This window comes from Cyprinus carpio, chromosome B14, assembly GCF_018340385.1.
Source record: "Cyprinus carpio isolate SPL01 chromosome B14, ASM1834038v1, whole genome shotgun sequence".
In the NCBI taxonomy this organism is placed as follows: domain Eukaryota; kingdom Metazoa; phylum Chordata; class Actinopteri; order Cypriniformes; family Cyprinidae; genus Cyprinus; species Cyprinus carpio.
This window is the reverse complement of record NC_056610.1, coordinates 18,934,675-18,953,726: the sequence shown is the minus strand read 5'-3', so window position 1 is coordinate 18,953,726 and position 19,052 is coordinate 18,934,675. Positions and strand designations below refer to the sequence as shown.

Sequence of the window (19,052 nt, the reverse complement as noted above, 5' to 3'; positions counted from 1 at the left end):
TCGTAATATTACAGTGTGGGTGATATCAATGGTTACTATCCATGTGAGATTATCTGTAACTGTCAGGTTTAGTTTGGTTTCTGTTCCTGGTTGAAGTTGCGTTTAGTTTTCCCTGTGTCCCTTTTGTTTAATAAAGAAGCTGCAAATAGATCCATATGTCTCTCTCTCTCTAACTGGTACACTGTGACAGTCGCAACAATTGTAAATTGTAAAGCCAAACTTTAAAAAGAGGATTCACTTGAACATTTATGCTTATATTTCCTCATGGAGGCAGTGGAAAGAGAGGAAACATTCAAATGTTATCCTAGAAAAATTGGTGTTGATATTTTTGAGAACAGACATAATAGACATAAACAGATGACTGAAATCCTGATCAGGAGTGTTTCTTATGCGCTGTCTGGATAACTTATCTGCTGTCTTCAGAGAGCAGTAGAATGTATGTTCCTGCCACAATCTGCTTTAAGAGGCCGCCTATAAATGATTTTGTAAGCTTTCAGGGATGCTATGAACTGTATTTCCACCATGAGGGTAACGAAGCATCTCAGGATCGCGCTAGATAATTGCGTTTTTATCTCATGGGTAAAGAGAGAAGGCAGTGTCGATGAGAGCAGGCTGCAGGCTCCAGAAACATCACAACAGAACAATCAAATGACGCCGAAACGGAGCAAGGTTAGATGTGATTTTAATTTTTCATACACATTTTAGCTCATCGCCTACAAATTGTTCTAATTCTCACAGGGCAGCAGAGACGATCATCCATGGGAATTTCATTTAAAAATTTCTGTTATTCACGTTTGAACTTGGGTGCAACTTCAGAGCGATTTGTCACTGTCTGCACACTGAAAAGATAAAAAAAATTACTTTGTACATTTGTACATATGTACATCAATTTGACATAGTCACCACTGACAAGCTACTACTAAATATATTGTAGAAACTCAATTTACTGTAAAGCTGCTTTGCAACGATTTGTATCGTGAAAAATGCTATACAAATAAACTTGAACTGAACATAACAGGCAAATACTTGAAACATTACAGGTAGAGGTTGAAAAATTCTCTAACCACAAACATTAATAAGAAAACCACATCACTGTGAAATCACTGTGTCATTTAAAAAGTAAGTTAATTACTGTACACATCTGCTATTGGCTACAACAAAGCACGAAATGAAATGAGAGTTTTTGTGTAGGTTAAAAGAGTATAAAATTATGTGAAGAAATGATAAAAATTTCCAACATATTTACTGGTAGCATTTTTTATTTAAAAAAAACAAACATATTTTTTCCCCCTCTTTTTACTGACAAACCATGCATGATTTTTTTTCTTTTGCTTTCTTGACTTTTTGTAGGAAGTGCATGAGCCTAACCAATGTTTATAAGTATATATACTGTACACTATGCCCAATGTGTATGTGTATGTGTGTGTGTGTGTGTCTATGTCTGGGTGTGTTGTGTATATATATATATATATATATATATATATATATACATATATATAATAAGCTGAGTTACAACCAACCTAATCAGCTTTTCCTCTAATAAATTCTTAATATAATATACAAAAATTTTATTAAGTTTTAAGATATAAAAAATTATAAAAAATTATAATTAATAATAATTAATGTACAAGAATTTAGAAGACAAAATAAAGTAGAAAATGCCAGGAAGAATGCAAACACACACACACACACACACACACACACACACCACACACACACACACACACACACACACACACACACACACACACACACACAAATAAAATAAAATAAAATATAGCACATATATGATAAATCAATTATCACTTTAACAGTTACTCACCCGTTTTAGAGCTTTGACCTTTGTAACCTACAGTCCTTGTCTGAATTAAATACCCATCAAAGGCAACCTGTCAACAAACGAATAAACAAACAAGAAGTTTAAGTAATGGAAACAAAAATCAGACAAGAACTCTAAACTGAGAACATCACTTCGTACAATGTCAGTTTTCTCTCATTAACGGCAAGATGTTTTTTTTAAATAAGCAAATTTAATATATATATTATTTTATATATTGTATACTTTCTTTCAAGACTGATCTATTTATCAAACAGTCAAACCACGACGTCATTGAATACGCTTCGCTTAGGACCCGCCCTGATCAGTCTTTGACCAATGAAGTACCTCATTGCTAAGGGACTGTGCACCAATGCAATCCATTCATCTTTAGACCTGAAAAATCGCAAATCGAGACATGCAAGAGGGTTTGATCGCTTTATATGTTTACTAAAAATCTGTTTACGTAGCGGACAGTACTTTTGTTCAGTAAGCCAGTAGTTTCGGTGAGTATTTTTGGTTAAATACTAGAGTGATGAGTCCCGCAAAATCAGTCGCTTTGCTAATCTCCGAATCATTATTCGGTAAACCGTAGCATTTAGCTTGTAAACGGTTAGCTGTTTCTAAACCAGTTTTGTTGCCAAACTAAGTTAAGTTTTCTTTTACTGCATTGCCAAGGCCTTCTAATATGTTTGTTTTACTGTAGTATATTCTTGGGCAAAGAATGTGTAAATTTAATCAATTTTTTTATTTCAAAGCGAATTTTGTTTATAACAAATGATTGTTTTTTGTAGATTGTATCCCCAAGAAATGCTATTATTTATTTACAAATAATAGCATTATTGAATAATGTTACTGGTTAACTTAACCAATAGATTTGATTATTTTCTTGCTTTTCCTGACTAGATTTCCATAATGGGGGAGCCACAGCAGGTCAGTGCTCTTCCACCTCCTCCGATGCAGTACATCAAGGAGTACACGGATGAAAATGTGCGAAAGGGACTGGCCCCCAAACCCCCTCCTCCTATTCGAGACAGTTACATGATGTTTGGCAATCAGTTCCAGTGCGATGATCTCATTATTCGACCACTGGAGAGCCAAGGCATCGAGCGCCTTCACCCTATGCAGTTTGACCACAAAAGAGAGCTGAAGAAACTAAATATGTCCATCCTGGTCAACTTTCTGGACCTTCTGGACATCCTCATCAAAAGCCCAGGCAGCATTAAGCGAGAGGAGAAGCTGGAGGACTTGAAACTCCTTTTTGTGCACATACATCACCTTATCAATGAGTACCGTCCCCACCAGGCCAGAGAGACGCTACGGGTCATGATGGAGGTTCAGAAGAGACAGAGACTGGAGACGGCTGAGCGTTTCCAGAAGCATCTGGAGCGGGTGGTGGAGATGATCCAGGGGTGTCTTGCCTCGCTGCCTGATGATTTGCCACAACCCAGCAGCTCTAACGTGGGAGAGGCTGGTGGCGCGGCGTCAGCTGGAGAATCCAGACTGAAAACTGAGCCTATGGATCTAAATGAGACGGGTGTTAGCTGCATGGTTGCACAAACAGACAAGAATGTGCCCAGTAAGAAAGACAAAGTGTGGGATAAGGATGCTGCAATGTGCCGTATTATTGATGAGATGACTTGAGCTCTCTAAGGATTTTTTTTTTTTGTTATTCAGATAATATTAGCTCTCCAACTTTGTTACAAAACTTGGAACTGCCTTGGACAACAGACATTTGAACTATTTAGCAAAGTTGCCAGATTACACAGTCAATGAAGGAGAACGATACATGTAAAATAATAAAGGTCTACTGGTCTTTTCATTTTTCATATCTCTCACTGTATTTCTGTGTTATTTTGTCATAAATAAAACAGGCACATTGTTTGTTATATTTAATGAATGTTTGTTTGGATGATTAATCTACATTTGTGTTTGTGTTTGTGTATATAATTAAAATTATTATTGTCACATAATACTGTAATATAACTAAACTCTGCTCAAGTGTTTTATGTAAAAATAAGCTTTAACCTTAATGATTTAATCAAACTACTGGCACAGAACCTGTTCCTCTGCCTTACAAAAGATAATTACAAAAATATGTTGTGTCATGTGATGTTGTTATGTGATTTAGGCACACAGCGTCACACGTTTATATGATACAGCTTAGTTGGAGAAAATGCAAACTTATAAAACCTTTAGTGCACTTACGCAACCTTGTGTAAGTGCACTTTAGTCTAATGAGTGACAAACATTTTAACCAAATGATACTTGTATCCTTGGCAAAGCTTCTATATTTGCAGCGTCATTTAATAAGCTTTTTCCATGTGCTTGACTAGTAAATGCAAGTTTTTTGCTGGCCAATATGCCACTAAACATTTATACTGTAACATAAATGAGCACGTGTCACAAGTTTGTAAAGATTTCTGTAATTTAGTATGAAAAGATTTCCTTAAATTAAAATTAGTTTGTGTAGAAGAATAGTATAACTATTTATGTAAAGAAATTAGGATTCGTGTTTAATTATATTAACTTAATGTTATTCCTGGCTGTGGCTGTAGTAGTGGCAGATGCTTTAATCTAAAGAAAAACTTCTTCCTACGTGCGGCAGAAGCTGAAATACACAAGAGAAACGCATGAAAGCAAATCATTATCAACTCATAATTATTAAACACCCATATATGTCCATAGCAGTTTGCTTTTTAGGCGTCTGTTGTTGAATTAGTGCGCGAGATTCCCTGTTATGAAACGCGAGGTTTGCTGTTTCACAACAGAAGCAGGGAGCCAATGGGAAGCAGCAGAACGCGTCACATGTTTTTTGTTTATGTAATGCAGCGGTGTCAGAAGCGAACCCAGTACAATCTGCGTGCTGCACAAGAGAAAAATGTTGGTCTCGCGAGCTTAAAATCAGAAAAACAGAGATCCATCGGTTGCTTTTATTTTTGTCCTTGCACCGCGTTGATGGAGCTCGGAGGAGTCGCGCTGATCGGACTGAAGCGGAGTGAAGCAATTCATCATTCATCAATAAAAGGGAAAACGTTACTCTCACAACAAAGACTGAGATATGATTGCCAATGGATAATCATACATATTAAATGTATTGCCATTTAGAAAAGTCAGTTGGAGAGGGAATCCTAAAGCATGCTCTTGGCACAATTTCACAATTGTCATCGGCCTTTGGAAGCTTATAAAAGCAGTGATCACGAAATGAGATAGGACACAGCTTTAAAACTTTGTCACATTTCTTGCTAAAGGATCGAGCTGTGCAACTTGACAGAAGGCATAATCTGTTAAATATTGGAGCTGTCACCGGATAAAAGTCGAGCATGGATCTGCTGGAGTGTCCGATCTGTCTGTTCCTCATGTGCGAGCCGGTGACCACGAGCTGTGGTCACTCTTTCTGCAGGAGATGCATGGGAGCCTTCCTGCCCTCGCGATGCCCCACATGCAAAGACCGACTGAAACAGAGAGATGCCAAAAACATCAAAAACAATGTGTTACTCTTCAGCGTCATTGAGAAATGTTGCCCCGAAGAGACTAAGATGAAATGTCACATTCAAGAGAAACTGAAAACGAGCGAGTTTACAGAAGCTCTGCGTATTGCTGATGAAGGAATCGAGATAGGTAAGGATGCATTGCAAACGCCGTTTACCGGGGAACTGACCTTATGCAGCCACGCTGGTGTTTTTAAACAACGGGGAACGTTTAGTGTCCAGTTTCGGTTACGCAAACTTATTTAGAGCACATATGCACATTCACAGTTCTGTCTATGGACATTTTAAAAATTTCTGTATATTTATATTACTATTGTTATTTATAATTTTTTGTCTATTCTCTCATTTTATGTATGTCTGCACTTTGTTTGTATTTTCTGTACCGGAAGCTCCTAACACCAAGACAAATTCCTTGGTGTGAACACACTTGGCAATAAAGCTCTTCCTGATTCTGAATCTGAAGATGCTCGGACTGTGGCCGTGTCTCAAAACTAAGGTTGACAACCGAGAATCAGTTCGGTTCTTTTCTTTCAAAAATGAAAGAAATGGCAACAGAGTGATTTTAATTAAGTTTAGTTACTGTACGGTGCACTAACGAGCGTTCGAAACATACAGTGCGTCTAGTGTTATTGAACGAATCATTCGATGAGTCGTTTGTTTTTTGTGAGTCAAAACATAGGCTACAGCACAACCAGCAGTAGTCAAAATACCGAACTACTGACTCTTATGAGCCGATTCTTTTTTTTGGTGTGTGAATCAAAACATACAGCACGAATCAGAATATCAAAAGAATCATTCTTATAAGCTAGTTCATTTGAGTAAACCAAAACATAACCGAAGCGGCTACTGAATTTTGAGCTTCATGTCTGGCTCCAAATAAACCGAAACATTGTTACTGTCTCATGTTGTACTTAAGACTCATGGGAGTTAGTGTTAATGATTGGTTACTCATCTGACAACGTGTAAATACACATTATTATTCAACAGGCATACATCATTAATCAGTATTTTATGAAAAATTAGATTTTTTTTATTCCAATATTTTTATTTAGTGTATAGTTAGGGTCAGTTATTGCACTGCATTTATGCCACCTCAAAGTGATATAAACATTTATTTTGGTGCATAATTGCTTTATTGGTTCATAAGTGTGCTAGGTGACATGGAAGGTGTCTAGTTAGTACAGTCTAGATACAGTGCTCCCTAGATTTTAAGATGGCTTATATGTCAAATCAAAGCAAACTGTAACCTATCTTGTTCTTGCTGTACAGGATATTTATAACCATAATAATAATTGGCACTTGCCCTTTATAGGACATTTATGACAGCACACGTCATTCTGCTAAAGTAGGTCAATGAGTTTGTGAACCTCACACTCACTAATGGAAAAAGTAATGCATTCAATGTAATGGAAAAACTCCAGAAGTATGATGATTTGAATAACATTTCAACAAGTAACTGAAATATAGTATATGAACCATGTCAGTTCATGTCATCACTGTGGAAAATGCACCAGAGAAATGACGTAATGAATACACTGAATGCATGTTTTGAAGCATTTAAACACAGGTAGGCAGATATAATGAAAGCCATATGCAGCAGGAGTTTGAAATCTGTTTCTAGAAATATTTGCCCTAGATTGCAGCATTTTAACACAGCGTGGGTTAGTTGAAGACTGTTAGATATTGTCTTTGTGATCCACCTACTCTCACACAAGTGAGCGGAGAGCTGTGGTTGTTGAAAGCAAGTGATTTCATAATTTTAGGTCTTCTAAAGGGTTAATGAGCAGCAGGGAAAGTGGGTTAAAACATGTTGTGAGTGGCTGATGCCATTAACAGACAGAAGCCAAGGGTAAATAAGGCTATGAAAACCTTTAGGGCACACATTGGTGAAATAATAAGTCCCCCTAGGTATATGAGCTACACAAAGGAGACATATTGTAAGAAGCACAAATACAGTTGTGGAGAATCGGGTGCAATTAATGTGACGGTTTGAGCTAGTGCAGTTTAATAATATTTTAAGGTTCTTCTCTTGTAGATATAGCATTACTCTTAACAGGAACAGTACCATTTGCCCTTTAGTGAATTCCGTATCTTTTTACAGCCACTGAATGACTGCAATTATCTGTCTGGTAACATAAACCCTACGAGGTAAAAGCGAGATGTCTGTCAACTCTCTGAATCCAATTAGAGGCAGTTTCCCGTACACTCACATATACCACATATACTTTCCCTGTTTGTTAACCAAGGATCCTATGACATAATCTGGTTTTGTATGGGTAACAACCCGGTTATTTAATCTGTCAGAGTGCACATATGTACGTGACATTAATACATTTTCCCCCTCTTTATGCAATAGTTCATAGAAATGTTGGATTTCCACTCATCTCTTTGTAGTTGTGTTTGATTAATCTTTGATTAATGCACGCTCATCCACCTCTTCCTTTGCCTATTAGGTAGCAGTTGAACTATATCCGTTGCACCTCATTTTTATACATTAGGCATTTTCTTTTCCTTCTTTTTGGATTATGGTATTGTCATGTAATGATCATTAGTGGCCCCCCGACTTTTTAGCTGTGTTATTAATTTTTCCATTTTTTAAAAAGTTTTTGTTAAAGTGTTATATGCCACACTCTTAAAAATATATGTTCCAAAATTGGGTTTTCATGAAAGAACCATTCCATTTGCTCTCAAAAAATTAGACCATTTTAAAAATAGGTTGAAATAATGTGAACAGATGGCTTCAATAAAAGAATATACCATTGATTAGCAACCTCGGAGCTCACATCAGGTTTTTATCATAAAGTTATCATTAGCAATCAATTCTCATATGGAGAAAATGAATGGATTTTTTTTTACATTGGGAAACCCAACTGTTGCATGCTATTTAAGTTAACTATGCACTAATACACAGTGTTTTGATGGTGGTGGGAGGAATGCTTATGCAGAGTGCTAATGTGCATGTAGGTTGGCCTTTTTGCACATTTAAAACACTCAAAACAGATAAAAGTCTATGTCTGAAATTAGACTGAGGGCCACACTGTCCATCTTTTCTTGTATTTATAGCCCCTGAAGATGTGAGTCTGAAAGTGTGGCGAGCTGAGGCCTGCATGGGCCTCCGTCGCTTTTCTGATGCCCTCCGTGACCTGGATGACCTGTGCTTTGTGCGACCCAACTGGACTGAGGTGAGGGCCGTCTTTGCTGACTGTGCTGATTATTTGCATATAGGGACAAGCCTTTTATTTAGGAACAGTGTTGACAAAATCAATATCAATTTCACATTTGCACCCAGGGTTATTGCTTTTATATCCTGTCATTTATTCTGTATACTCACTCTAAAATCTCTAAAATGTCTGCGTTATCATGAGAATGACTGACAGTTTCGCAGCTATGCAATATCTGTTGGTATGGCCAGAGCACATTGTGGGATTTGACATTATTCTCACAGCAGTATACTGGCATACACCACCATTCAGTTTATATTTATTATGTTTCAGAATATTTAGTTAAATGCAAATAAACGCTGTTGTTATGAACCTTCTATTTATCAAAGAATTCTGAAAAAAAGTACCACAAAAATATTAAGCAGAACAACTATTTTCATTGTTTATAATAATATTAAATGTTTCTTGACCGCCAAATCAGTGTATTAGATTGATTTCTGAAGAATCATGTGACACTGAAGACTGGAGTAAAGATGCTGAAAATTTGGCTTTACCATCAAAGGAATAAATTACATTTTAAAATATATTCAAATAGAAAACAGGTATTTTCAGTTGTAATAATATTAAGTTTTTTTTTTAAACTGCATTTGAGATCCAATAAACTCAGCATTGATAAGAATAAGAGACTTATATTTTACTTCTTACTGACCCCAGATTTTTGAATGGTACATATTGGCACAATAAAGAACTGCTGAAAAGTTTATGTAAAACAGTAGATTTATATTTATACCTGAGAATTTTGCTATTGTGTTCATTAAATATTTAATAAATTAAATAGTGTTACCTGTGATAACAATTTGTGTTTGAATTCTGTTTTGTAGGGTTTCTTTCGTAAAGGGAATGTACTTCTTGAAATGGGCAGACAGACCGAAGCCCTCATCCAGTTTTATCATTGCCTGAAGCAGCATCCTGATTTTGCCCCTGCAAAAAATCAGATTAAGAAGGTGACTTTTTCAGAAATCGTGTTTGATGAACAGATCAAATACTGCTTAACACTTTTCTGGAGATAGAATCATACCTTATAGAATCATTTTGAGTGATTCAGTGTCAAGAGAGCATGTTCTGCTTAAAAACATAAATGAATGTTTCATTGATACACACACTGATTTGTATACAGATCCTGGAAGCAGAGGGCATGGCTGTACCAGAAGAAGTTCCACGGATCCTGCATGTTGTGTCAGAGTACTTGCAAGAGCCCTGTCCTATCACCAGCTCTGTTAGCCCCTCATGTCCAGATGGTCAGCGCTATGCCCACAACAACGCTGAAGGTCAAAGTGATCCCGCGCAGGTGAGGTGTTTATGCACAGCACTAATGATGTTGTGTAATAACACTTTTGAAATGTAACATTGGTAAAGTGAGAAACTAATAGCAAATGGAAAGATATGGTATTATTGTTATTTTAATGCTTTTCCAAATATTAACTTATTAAAATAGCCCTTGATACTAATATGGCAATCAACTGGTATGCTTTTCATCAATTATGTAAAGTTTTTGCTCACTCTCAGGTCTTTCCTGTTCCGTCCTAGAATGCAACTAAAGTGAAGCACGGCACCAGCGGCGAGTGCTGTCTGAGCCTGTGTCAGGCTGTGTCCTTCCTCCCCACGGCTGAGGATGATGATGAACTGATGATGAAGAGAGAAGAGAAACAAAACAGAGGTGAATTTATCTTAATCATTACTACAAAACAAATGTAAAGCATTTACATTTGAACATACAACATTAAGGAATTTTTTAAAACATTGTTTTAGTATTAAATATAATTCAGTAATAATTTCACAATTAAAAAAAAAAAGTATTTGTTACGTTGATAAAATTTTAATATTTCCTTTTTTTGTAGCGTCAAGCAACATATTAAACACATTATGTGGGTCCATATCACTGTAGGGTGCCTTATGGTGTCCTGTACATAAATAACTAATTTGCAAAGATAGCTTAACATAAAAATGACTATGAAAGGGTGTGTTATATTAGGCTAAGTTTTTATATTCATAACAAAAGCATGACTAGGCTTTTAGATACATTTTCTAGATTCTTTTTAGTTTTGTGTAAGAGGATGCGTGTTTTGCTATGTCCCATGCACCGCTCATTAAATTTGCACGATAGTACAATATTGTCAAATCATAAAATGTATGTATTAATATTTTGTTAAATAAGAGATTACTCAATTTGAGTGTATTGATCATTTGGTAATAACATTTTTAGTTTTATTTAATAAAAAGAAGAGTTTGTCCATGTCCCTTGAATGGTTGTCCACTCTGTCTTATTGGGGAATCCACACCTTTAAGAAAAGGCCATCCCCTTTAGTGACATCAGGACATATTTAAAATAAAAAGAAGAGTTTGTCCATGTCCTTTTAAGGGCTGAGCCGAGTAGGTTCATGACTTTTTAATTGACAAATTTCCTTCGTATGAGTTTGCTTGCTTGCTTTGCCAAAGCTTAACATGTCATAAAATATGCCAGAAGTGATCTGAATACAGTATTTAAAAAATATGTAAGTTATATATACCAATATATACTAAATATACCAAATTCTCTTCAACAACCAGACTAAATATTTATCTAGTCATAGTTTGTTGTAAGATAATATGCTAACTGAAGCTCAAAACGTCCAACCTGTCTGCCACTTCGACTCGATTGGGTGGACATAGCATTCATTTGCAGCTAATATTGCTAAAAACTAAAATGAATGGGGGTATATCAATGTGATTGAGGATGATAATTAATTAATTAATTATTATTATTATTATTTTTTTTGAAGTTGAATAAATGTTTTATTGTCATATTTTGTCATGGTTAGTGTGTTCTGCACTATGTGTCCACCCTGTCATCTTGATATTTTACAATAATATTTTAAATAATAATTCAATCATATCTATTTAATCATTTATGTGTATTTGATTTCTAGGTGTGGGGGCAATGATATGCAAACATAAACTGCATCCAAATATCACAGTTTTCTCCAAAAATCCATGTGCAAATTGTATAAATTTCATAAAAAATATGTGGTTTACATAAAAACTTTTATGTATGCATAATTTGAAAGCAAACAAATAACCCTGTTTAGGAAAGGTGCATCATACCTTTCAGAAAATATCATGTATCTTAATTTTACAATTAAAATGTATTTCACAATAATATATATATGTCCATAACAGGGTGGACATATCTTATGGTTTATGCTTTGAATAATGGACCATAATTCAAATCTAATAAATAAAATAAAAAAATGTGTGGGAGCTCAGCTAATATGTTTCAATAGTACTTGAGAGTCTACTATTTATGACAGGACATAAAGCGAATGGGAAATTAAAGCCAAAATGTTTTGAGTATTGTGAGGGTTGAAAGGCACTCTATGGTGATATTGACCCTTATTACCTTTATTGCATTCACAGTATATCATATTAGCTAAGCTATATGAACAATATAACACAGCCTTAAGCACTTTATTTTTAAAGTATAAAATAAGCTAATAATATATGTAGTTAGTACTACATATATTATTTTAAACAAGTCATTTATTTTAAACAAGTCATTTTAAACAAGATATTCATTTTGATTTTTTTGATTACTTTGGGTTTTGTAAGTTATTCATTTATTAGTAAAGGGTAAATATAATGGCTTATACATTTACATTATCATTAAAATTATTATTAATAGTTTCCAGCATCTTCGCGACCTTACAATGGATAAGCGGGTTGGAGAATGGATGGATGAATAATTATAATGAATATAAATATTACTACATCTGACTTCATAATCAAGGCGCAAACAATTCTCTCTTCATTTTATGTCCTCATTAGCATGATTGGACAACAAATCAAAATGACATCTATTCAAGCTTGATTTTTGTTTGATTCTGTAGGCATATGCAGTGTGGGCAGAGAGTCCTGCCTCAGCGTTCTGACGGTGGCTGATTTTGAGTGCCCTCTCTGCATCAGGTCAGTGGAGATTTATAGTGCGTCCTGCTTCACTGGCATTATTTCCTGCTACCAGACACTTTCATTTTTCTGCTTTGGTTTTATTTTCTTCTTGCAGCAGTTTCTTTTTTTTATGTTAGTGTACACTTTTTTTTAGATTTGTGTATAAACAGAATTATTTGTTAATTGCCATTGCACAAGTACGGTTATTATCAGCTGAATTTTCTACCATTGTAGAGTATATCTGCAAAATGATCCTCTTCTTTGTTAATGGTTTAAAAAATGTCTAACACTCTCTTTCCACTTTTACACAAGTTGTGCATAAACAGAATTATTTGTTAATTGCCCACTTCTTATCGTTGCTCCTATCATGATGGTTACTCTATGATTAAAGGTTATTCTATGAGCCAGTGACAACACCCTGTGGACACACCTTCTGCAAAAACTGCATTGAGAGAAGTCTGGACCATAATCTACGCTGTCCACTTTGTAAACAACCACTGCAGGAGGTACTACTAATACACAGACTCTTACAATGATTACATGTTTCTAACATTTAGAAGCATGTAGAAACATGCCTCAAAGTAAATAAAGACCTAGTAGTCTGATCCTTCTAATGCAAGTCAATCACCACAAAAAAACTGAGCAAATCATGATGCAGAGAAGCTTCAGTCTCACCGCATTACATCCTATTCCAGTATTTTAAGAACAGGAAGTACAACACCACCGTGCTGCTGCAGGAGATCATGTCCCGCCTCTTTCCCCAGCAGTTGGCAGAAAGGAAACAGGTGCACGAGGCGGAGATGGCAGAGCTCTCAAAGTGAGTGAGATAACAAAAAACAGTAGTCCTGTCTATACGTTACTATAAGCTCACATTCCTAAGCTGCTCAACTCCAGTATCTGCAAAATGATGCTTTTCACAATGAAATGGCAAAAAATGAGGTGGTTAAAATGACTAGCAGTCCAGAAGCTGTTGGATACTGGGAAAAGTTATGCAAAAGCAGAATTATTTATTAATTGCCCTCTCTTATCTCTAGTTTGACTAAGGACATCCCAATCTTTGTGTGCACGGTGGCGTACCCTGGCATCCCATGTCCGCTGCACATCTTTGAGCCTCGTTACCGTCTCATGATGCGGCGATGTATGGAGACGGGCACCAAAAAGTTTGGCATGTGCAGCTACGAGCATGGCAAAGGGTATGCAAATAAAAGATCATGCAGTTAGCATCTATCATAACTTCTGCACTATTACAGATTTTAAGAAACATCAAGTTGTTGTCAATTATATAAATATATGTACACTTTTGCTTTCAACGGTTTGGGGTTAGCAGTGTTATATAGGTGTATATGAAATAAATATGGAATGCCTTTCAAGTGTTTTGATCCCAGAATTCCCTGTCACAGTTTTGCGGATTACGGCTGCATGTTGGATATTTTGGATCTGGATTTGCTTCCTGATGGTCGCTCCTATGTGGAAACAGTGGGAGGAAGCCGCTTCCGAGTGCTCAGGAGAGGACAGAGAGATGGCTACCACACAGCTGATATTGAGTACCTGGAAGATCATAAGGTCAGAGGTTACAGACTGCCCTAACTCCGATAAGAAAAGTGACATTGGAAAAAGTCTTTATTGCAATACAGTGGTATTAATACGCATGAAGTCAGACTGTATGGCAGATATTCAAAATTTATACCGTATGACCAGATTATACAACAATTATCTGCCTGTAATGTAAATGAAATTGTGCTCATGGGGCTTTATTACAGAAACATCTGAAATTCAAGAACACTATTTCATCTGTTTAGTAATCATGATGATTTCAGTTAGTTTAGTCAGATCTTAGTTTAAGATTAACCTTAAGATAAGTTGTTTTTGTAAAACAGCCCTTGATGTAATGGAAATTGCGCTTCTCGCATTGAAGGTTACAGTTCCTGTCATAATAGATATCTGACATATGTTTATCTGAGATGTTTCCTGATGGCAGACTTCCATTCTATAATTTACCCTAGTGTCTATGTACTTCCTCTAAAAACTCAGTATAGTATTCTCCCACAGTAAACTGTGGTAATAGCAAGCTTTCCCTGTCATATTAACTATCTGTCACAACTAATTATATCATAATATAGTGTATTGCATATTATTAACTATAGTAAACATTTCAGTATTTTACATTTAAAACATAACATTTTAGTAAAGAAGTTTTAAATACTGTTTGCATAAAGGTGGATCATATTAAGATTTCATTTTTACTCCTGCAATTAAACGTTTTAAAACATTAATGAAATGGTTTTAGGCAACAGTGTGACATTCTTGTGCAGTCTGGTTTTCTGTTATGTTAAAATGCTTTAATCTTCTAGTCATTTTCCCTATGGTTATGTGTCTTAACCACCTAAATAAGGTGTCATGATCAAGCATTTAATGAAAAGCATCTATTAAAGATTCACGAGAGAGAGAGAGAGAGAGAGAGAGAGAGAGAGAGAGAGAGAGGGGGGGGGGGGGGGGGGGTTGAGAGTTACTGCTATCACAAGCCTGAGCCTGTGATGGATTGCTTATAATGACAATGAATACAAAACCTTTTGTTAGTACTGCAAATTTAATATCACGTAAATACTTAATGTTAATTAGAGTTAATTGCAAGAGTATTCAGCAAACATTAGGAAGAGGATCTTGTGATTAACTGCCTGTTAGTCAACAAATTCAAGCTCTTTTCAAACCCATCTACATAATGATTACACAAGCGTTATTTTATCCTGAAGCTGATTTAAAACTTCTGCTGGTTTGTCCACCTGAAATTTGCATGCATTTGTGTTTAGGTCGAAGGTGCTGAGCTTGAATTACTGCAGCGTCTCCATGAGAGTGTGTATCAGCAAGCGAGAGAGTGGTACCAGCGTCTGAACAGCCGCATTCAGGAGCAGATCAGCCAGCAGTATGGCATCATGCCCGAGAAAGAGGACGATATACAGGTCAGAGCCCACAGAATATTGCTTTATTAGCAAAACTACAGATCGTGCATTTTAATAGTAACTCCCTAACGAGAATGAATGTGTTTTTGTGCATTGCAGGCATCTGCTAATGGGCCGGCCTGGTGCTGGTGGCTGCTGTCAGTGCTGCAGTTAGATCCAGCCTATCAGACCACCGTTCTGTCTCTGACCTCCCTGAAGGACAGACTGGGTCATCTACGTATCGTACTAGAATACTTCTCTCAGAGCTAGGACGGAGACACATTATTTGCCCATATATCTGATCACATCACATGCATGCACCACGAAAGACATAAATTTTCTTCTGATTTAAACAGAGTGATTTGTTTGCTCTCGCTACAAAATGTAATATATTTCTGATCATAAACCGTACACAAGATCTCTTATGGTTGAATAACTCTGATATGGGTTTGTTTAAAAACGAGATGACCTGTTCCAATGGCTGTACAACTATTGAATAAGTCATTGAATTAATTCCTACTTCAGTCGAGCACCAAAGAATCAAGGACTCGTTTTACACAGAACAGCTGTTTATTGGTTCACGCTGTTCGCTTCATTAAACATCATCAGAGCGGATGCCAAATGTTGCAGCTAGTTTTGTTGACATACATTTGAGATGTTTCCAGTTTTACTGGGCCCTGTCCAGGATTTGTTTTTAAATGTGTAACTTGCATTTGTGGCCGAGAGTTGGCCCAAGAGACTGATGACTGAATAGGAGCTCATTGATTATTCATGAATGAAACACTTATGACTACAGCCTCAAAATCTCACAATTCCGGGCGTAAGTTTTAGTAGAATCAGAAATAATAATATCCTCAGTAACAGATGAGGAGTTACATTAATATTGCATTCTTTTTCGATATATGAAAGCTGCTAGCTGTGGTAGTTTCATTCCTAGTATTAAATGTGTTGCAAGCTTGCTGGCATGACAGTAGGGAGGAGCGAGAAAGGGATTCCCATTCAAAATAAATTTTTGAACTTTTATTTAGCAAAGATGCATTAAAGTGAAAATAAATATTTCAAAGGATTTCTCTTTTAAACACTGTTCTTTTTAACTTTCTATTCATCAAAAATACAGATTTTTTTTTTTCTTTTCAGCAAATCAGCATATTCGAATAATTTTTGAAGTGCCATTTTACACTGAAGACTGGAGTAATGATAATTGAGCTTTGCATTTATAGGATTAAATTAAATTAGAGAGTTATTTTATATTTTAATAATGTTTTACTGTATTTTTCATTAAATAAATGCAGCATTTCAGAAACATAAAAAAAAAAAAAAAATCTTACGTACTCCAAACGTATGAATGGTAGTGTAAAGTACTCTTAATCAGACAGCAGCTGTGGGAGGTGTTGTGAAGGTTTAAGATATCTGGTTGATCATTGTAACTCTCCAAACCTCTTTGTGTCAGTCATATTGGATTATTTCTGTGTGCTTGTGCCTTGTGATGGGCCTTAATCTGGTTTTAGATATTTGATTAAGGACTGCAGATTTATGTTCCTTATTTTTCCTTTCTTTTGTTCAGTGCCACATTCCAAGGAATGTTAAAACTGCAATGTTACATGTGATTTAACACTTACATGTGCTTGAAAATGACTTTGTTCATATTCTGGTGATTGTGCAATTTTATTTTATTTTTTAAATCTCATACACGTCTAGCTCCTAATGGCTGAAAGTCCAAGGGTTAATATGCACCCACCTGCACTGTTAATTTATTTTTAGGTTTTTCATATTTGATATGTTGTGCACTGCTCTGAAGATTACTGTCATTTGGCCATATTGAAAACCAGTTACTAACAGATGGGTGCTTTGCTTTCAACCTTGTTTTGAATGCAGTATGCCTAAATGTACTGATTTTAAATTTGTCTTATTTGATGAAGCGTAAATTTGGGAACTTTTGCAGGACAGATTAGACACAAAAAGATTCATGCAAAAACTGAGATTTAAAGAGGCCTCAGTTATGTTCCACTTCACACTTCATCACAGCTTTAAATGATCACACCTCGATGGTCAACATCATGCTGAGCCACACATTATTCATGATCGCATGACCTCAATGGAGTGATTCAGAGAGACAAATATTTATGAAAGGGATTCAAATCAGAGTTTTCTTTTTTATTTGAATTTGCTTTAGTAATTTAAGTAAGACTTTACTGATTGATGCATCTGATGTGTTGTTTCATATCTAAAGTGCACTCTTGACTTTTAATACCTTCCATCCTCAGGATACGGGCTTGAAAAATCACTTACAAATGCTGTTGCTCCACTTGTCTGTAGTTTCTCAGCATTGTGGTGGTGAGCCTGACAATGTCAAATTCTCACCCTTCTGGTTTAAGTGTATGTGAAGGTGGCAGATCCTGTGGTATTGCTTTGGGATAGTAAAAGTGCAATTTAGAGTGACTTTATTCTTCACTAATAGTCTCATAAAAAAGAAGGATGCCATAGCTCTCAAATCAAATGTCTTGTGTAAGTAAAAAGACTTTGATTAAATTTAATCCACAAATATAGATGAGCCAAATCAGAATCACTAATTAAGATTATATCCTCTGTTTTGTAAAATTGTTTGAAAAGCAATCATTTCCATTCAATGGCAAATTATGCTTTTTCATTTAATTCAAATGATCAGTGGACTCTGATGCAAAGTATTTCTTCTTTCTTTTTTTGTCACTATTACTTTTTAATGTCATATATTGATGTGTTTGGAATTAAGGCAGTCTTCGGCAGACTATTGTAAAATCTGTTTTCCCTGGTGTAATCTAGGGACCTGTATCAGTGATTTTTCTTTTGAGAGATTTGTCTTTAACTCTTAATGAGTTATGAGATACACATTATACAATAAATGTAATATTAAAATAAATAATTCAAAATATCATTGCTTTTCTGTCATTGGAAATGGCAAAAATCAATCAAGCAACAGCAAAAAATAAAAAATAAAATCCAAACGTTTTATCGCTAGTTTGTATTACCAAGCAACCAGTAGATGGCGTCATACAATCACAAAATGATAGGCATATCTGATGTATAGCGCTTATCAGCATCTTTCATTTTTTGAAAAAGTAAAACACTAGTGTCAAAAATGTTTTGTATGTATTTTGTATGTAGAATTTTATTTTTTGAAAAATTAGAGTTATTGTGTTAGTTTACTCAGAAATTGCAATTCTGTTAGGATATATAAAATATGAATGTAGAGAACACTTTAGTTACAATAAAGTTTCATTCATTGATGTTAGTTAATGCATTAGTTAACGCAACTAATAAACAATGGCCAATAGCCAAAGCTCAATGAATAGGTTCATTAAATTATGCTAAGAGATACACTTTTTGACTTAAAAAAATGTATTAGTAAATGTTGAAATTAACATGGATTAGAAATGCTTTAGACATATTTTTCATTGTTAGTTCATGTTAACTAATGTTAACAAATGAAACCTTGTTGTAAAACATTCTTCAAAATATCTATTAGCCTAGGCTGTTCCACAGAAGGAAGTAGGTTTCGAATAACATGAGTATGAGCAAATAATACCAGAATTGTTCATTTTTGGGTAGGCTCTTTTGGGTGAAAGAACTAACAATCATGACATTAAAATAAAAATTAAATTAAAATGAATAAATAAAAGCATCAGGCTGC

The 19,052-nt window shown here is 35.4% G+C and overlaps 2 protein-coding genes and 2 long non-coding RNA genes across 4 annotated transcripts; 2 read left to right on the top strand and 2 right to left on the bottom strand.

Annotated features, from left to right (window-relative positions):
- Window positions 1-477: 477 nt before the first annotated feature.
- Window positions 478-2,139, bottom strand: LOC122139637. The gene is made up of 3 exons (XR_006156448.1): window positions 1,979-2,139; window positions 1,823-1,889; window positions 478-839 (listed from the first exon to the last, which is right to left on the bottom strand). It is a non-coding gene; the product is annotated as an uncharacterized LOC122139637 (long non-coding RNA).
- Window positions 2,140-2,173: 34 nt separating this feature from the next.
- med7 (mediator complex subunit 7) lies at window positions 2,174-3,645 on the top strand. The gene is made up of 2 exons (XM_019115612.2): window positions 2,174-2,322; window positions 2,723-3,645. The coding sequence occupies exon 2, from the start codon at window positions 2,732-2,734 to the stop codon at window positions 3,458-3,460; it is 729 nt and encodes a 242-aa protein (XP_018971157.1). The 5' UTR covers window positions 2,174-2,322; window positions 2,723-2,731; the 3' UTR covers window positions 3,461-3,645.
- Window positions 3,646-4,605: 960 nt separating this feature from the next.
- On the top strand, window positions 4,606-18,296 carry lonrf1 (LON peptidase N-terminal domain and ring finger 1). The gene is made up of 12 exons (XM_019115602.2): window positions 4,606-5,437; window positions 8,371-8,489; window positions 9,350-9,472; window positions 9,646-9,816; window positions 10,056-10,185; window positions 12,392-12,467; window positions 12,841-12,955; window positions 13,145-13,266; window positions 13,484-13,642; window positions 13,850-14,012; window positions 15,257-15,406; window positions 15,506-18,296. Exons 1-12 carry the CDS (start codon window positions 5,140-5,142, stop codon window positions 15,653-15,655), a joined length of 1,776 nt encoding a protein of 591 aa, XP_018971147.1. The 5' UTR covers window positions 4,606-5,139; the 3' UTR covers window positions 15,656-18,296.
- On the bottom strand, window positions 9,312-13,626 carry LOC122139636. The gene is made up of 4 exons (XR_006156447.1): window positions 13,527-13,626; window positions 10,029-10,151; window positions 9,547-9,859; window positions 9,312-9,449 (listed from the first exon to the last, which is right to left on the bottom strand). It is a non-coding gene; the product is annotated as an uncharacterized LOC122139636 (long non-coding RNA).
- Window positions 18,297-19,052: the final 756 nt, after the last annotated feature.

Coding starts and splice junctions, on each gene's coding strand:
- med7 (XM_019115612.2), top strand. CDS start 2,732: ATGGGGGAGCCACAGCAGGTCAGTGCTCTTCCACCTCCTCCGATGCAG.
- lonrf1 (XM_019115602.2), top strand. CDS start 5,140: ATGGATCTGCTGGAGTGTCCGATCTGTCTGTTCCTCATGTGCGAGCCG. Junction 12,956..13,144: donor GTAAACAACCACTGCAGGAG/GTACTACTAATA, acceptor ATCCTATTCCAG/TATTTTAAGAACAGGAAGTA. Junction 14,013..15,256: donor AGTACCTGGAAGATCATAAG/GTCAGAGGTTAC, acceptor ATTTGTGTTTAG/GTCGAAGGTGCTGAGCTTGA.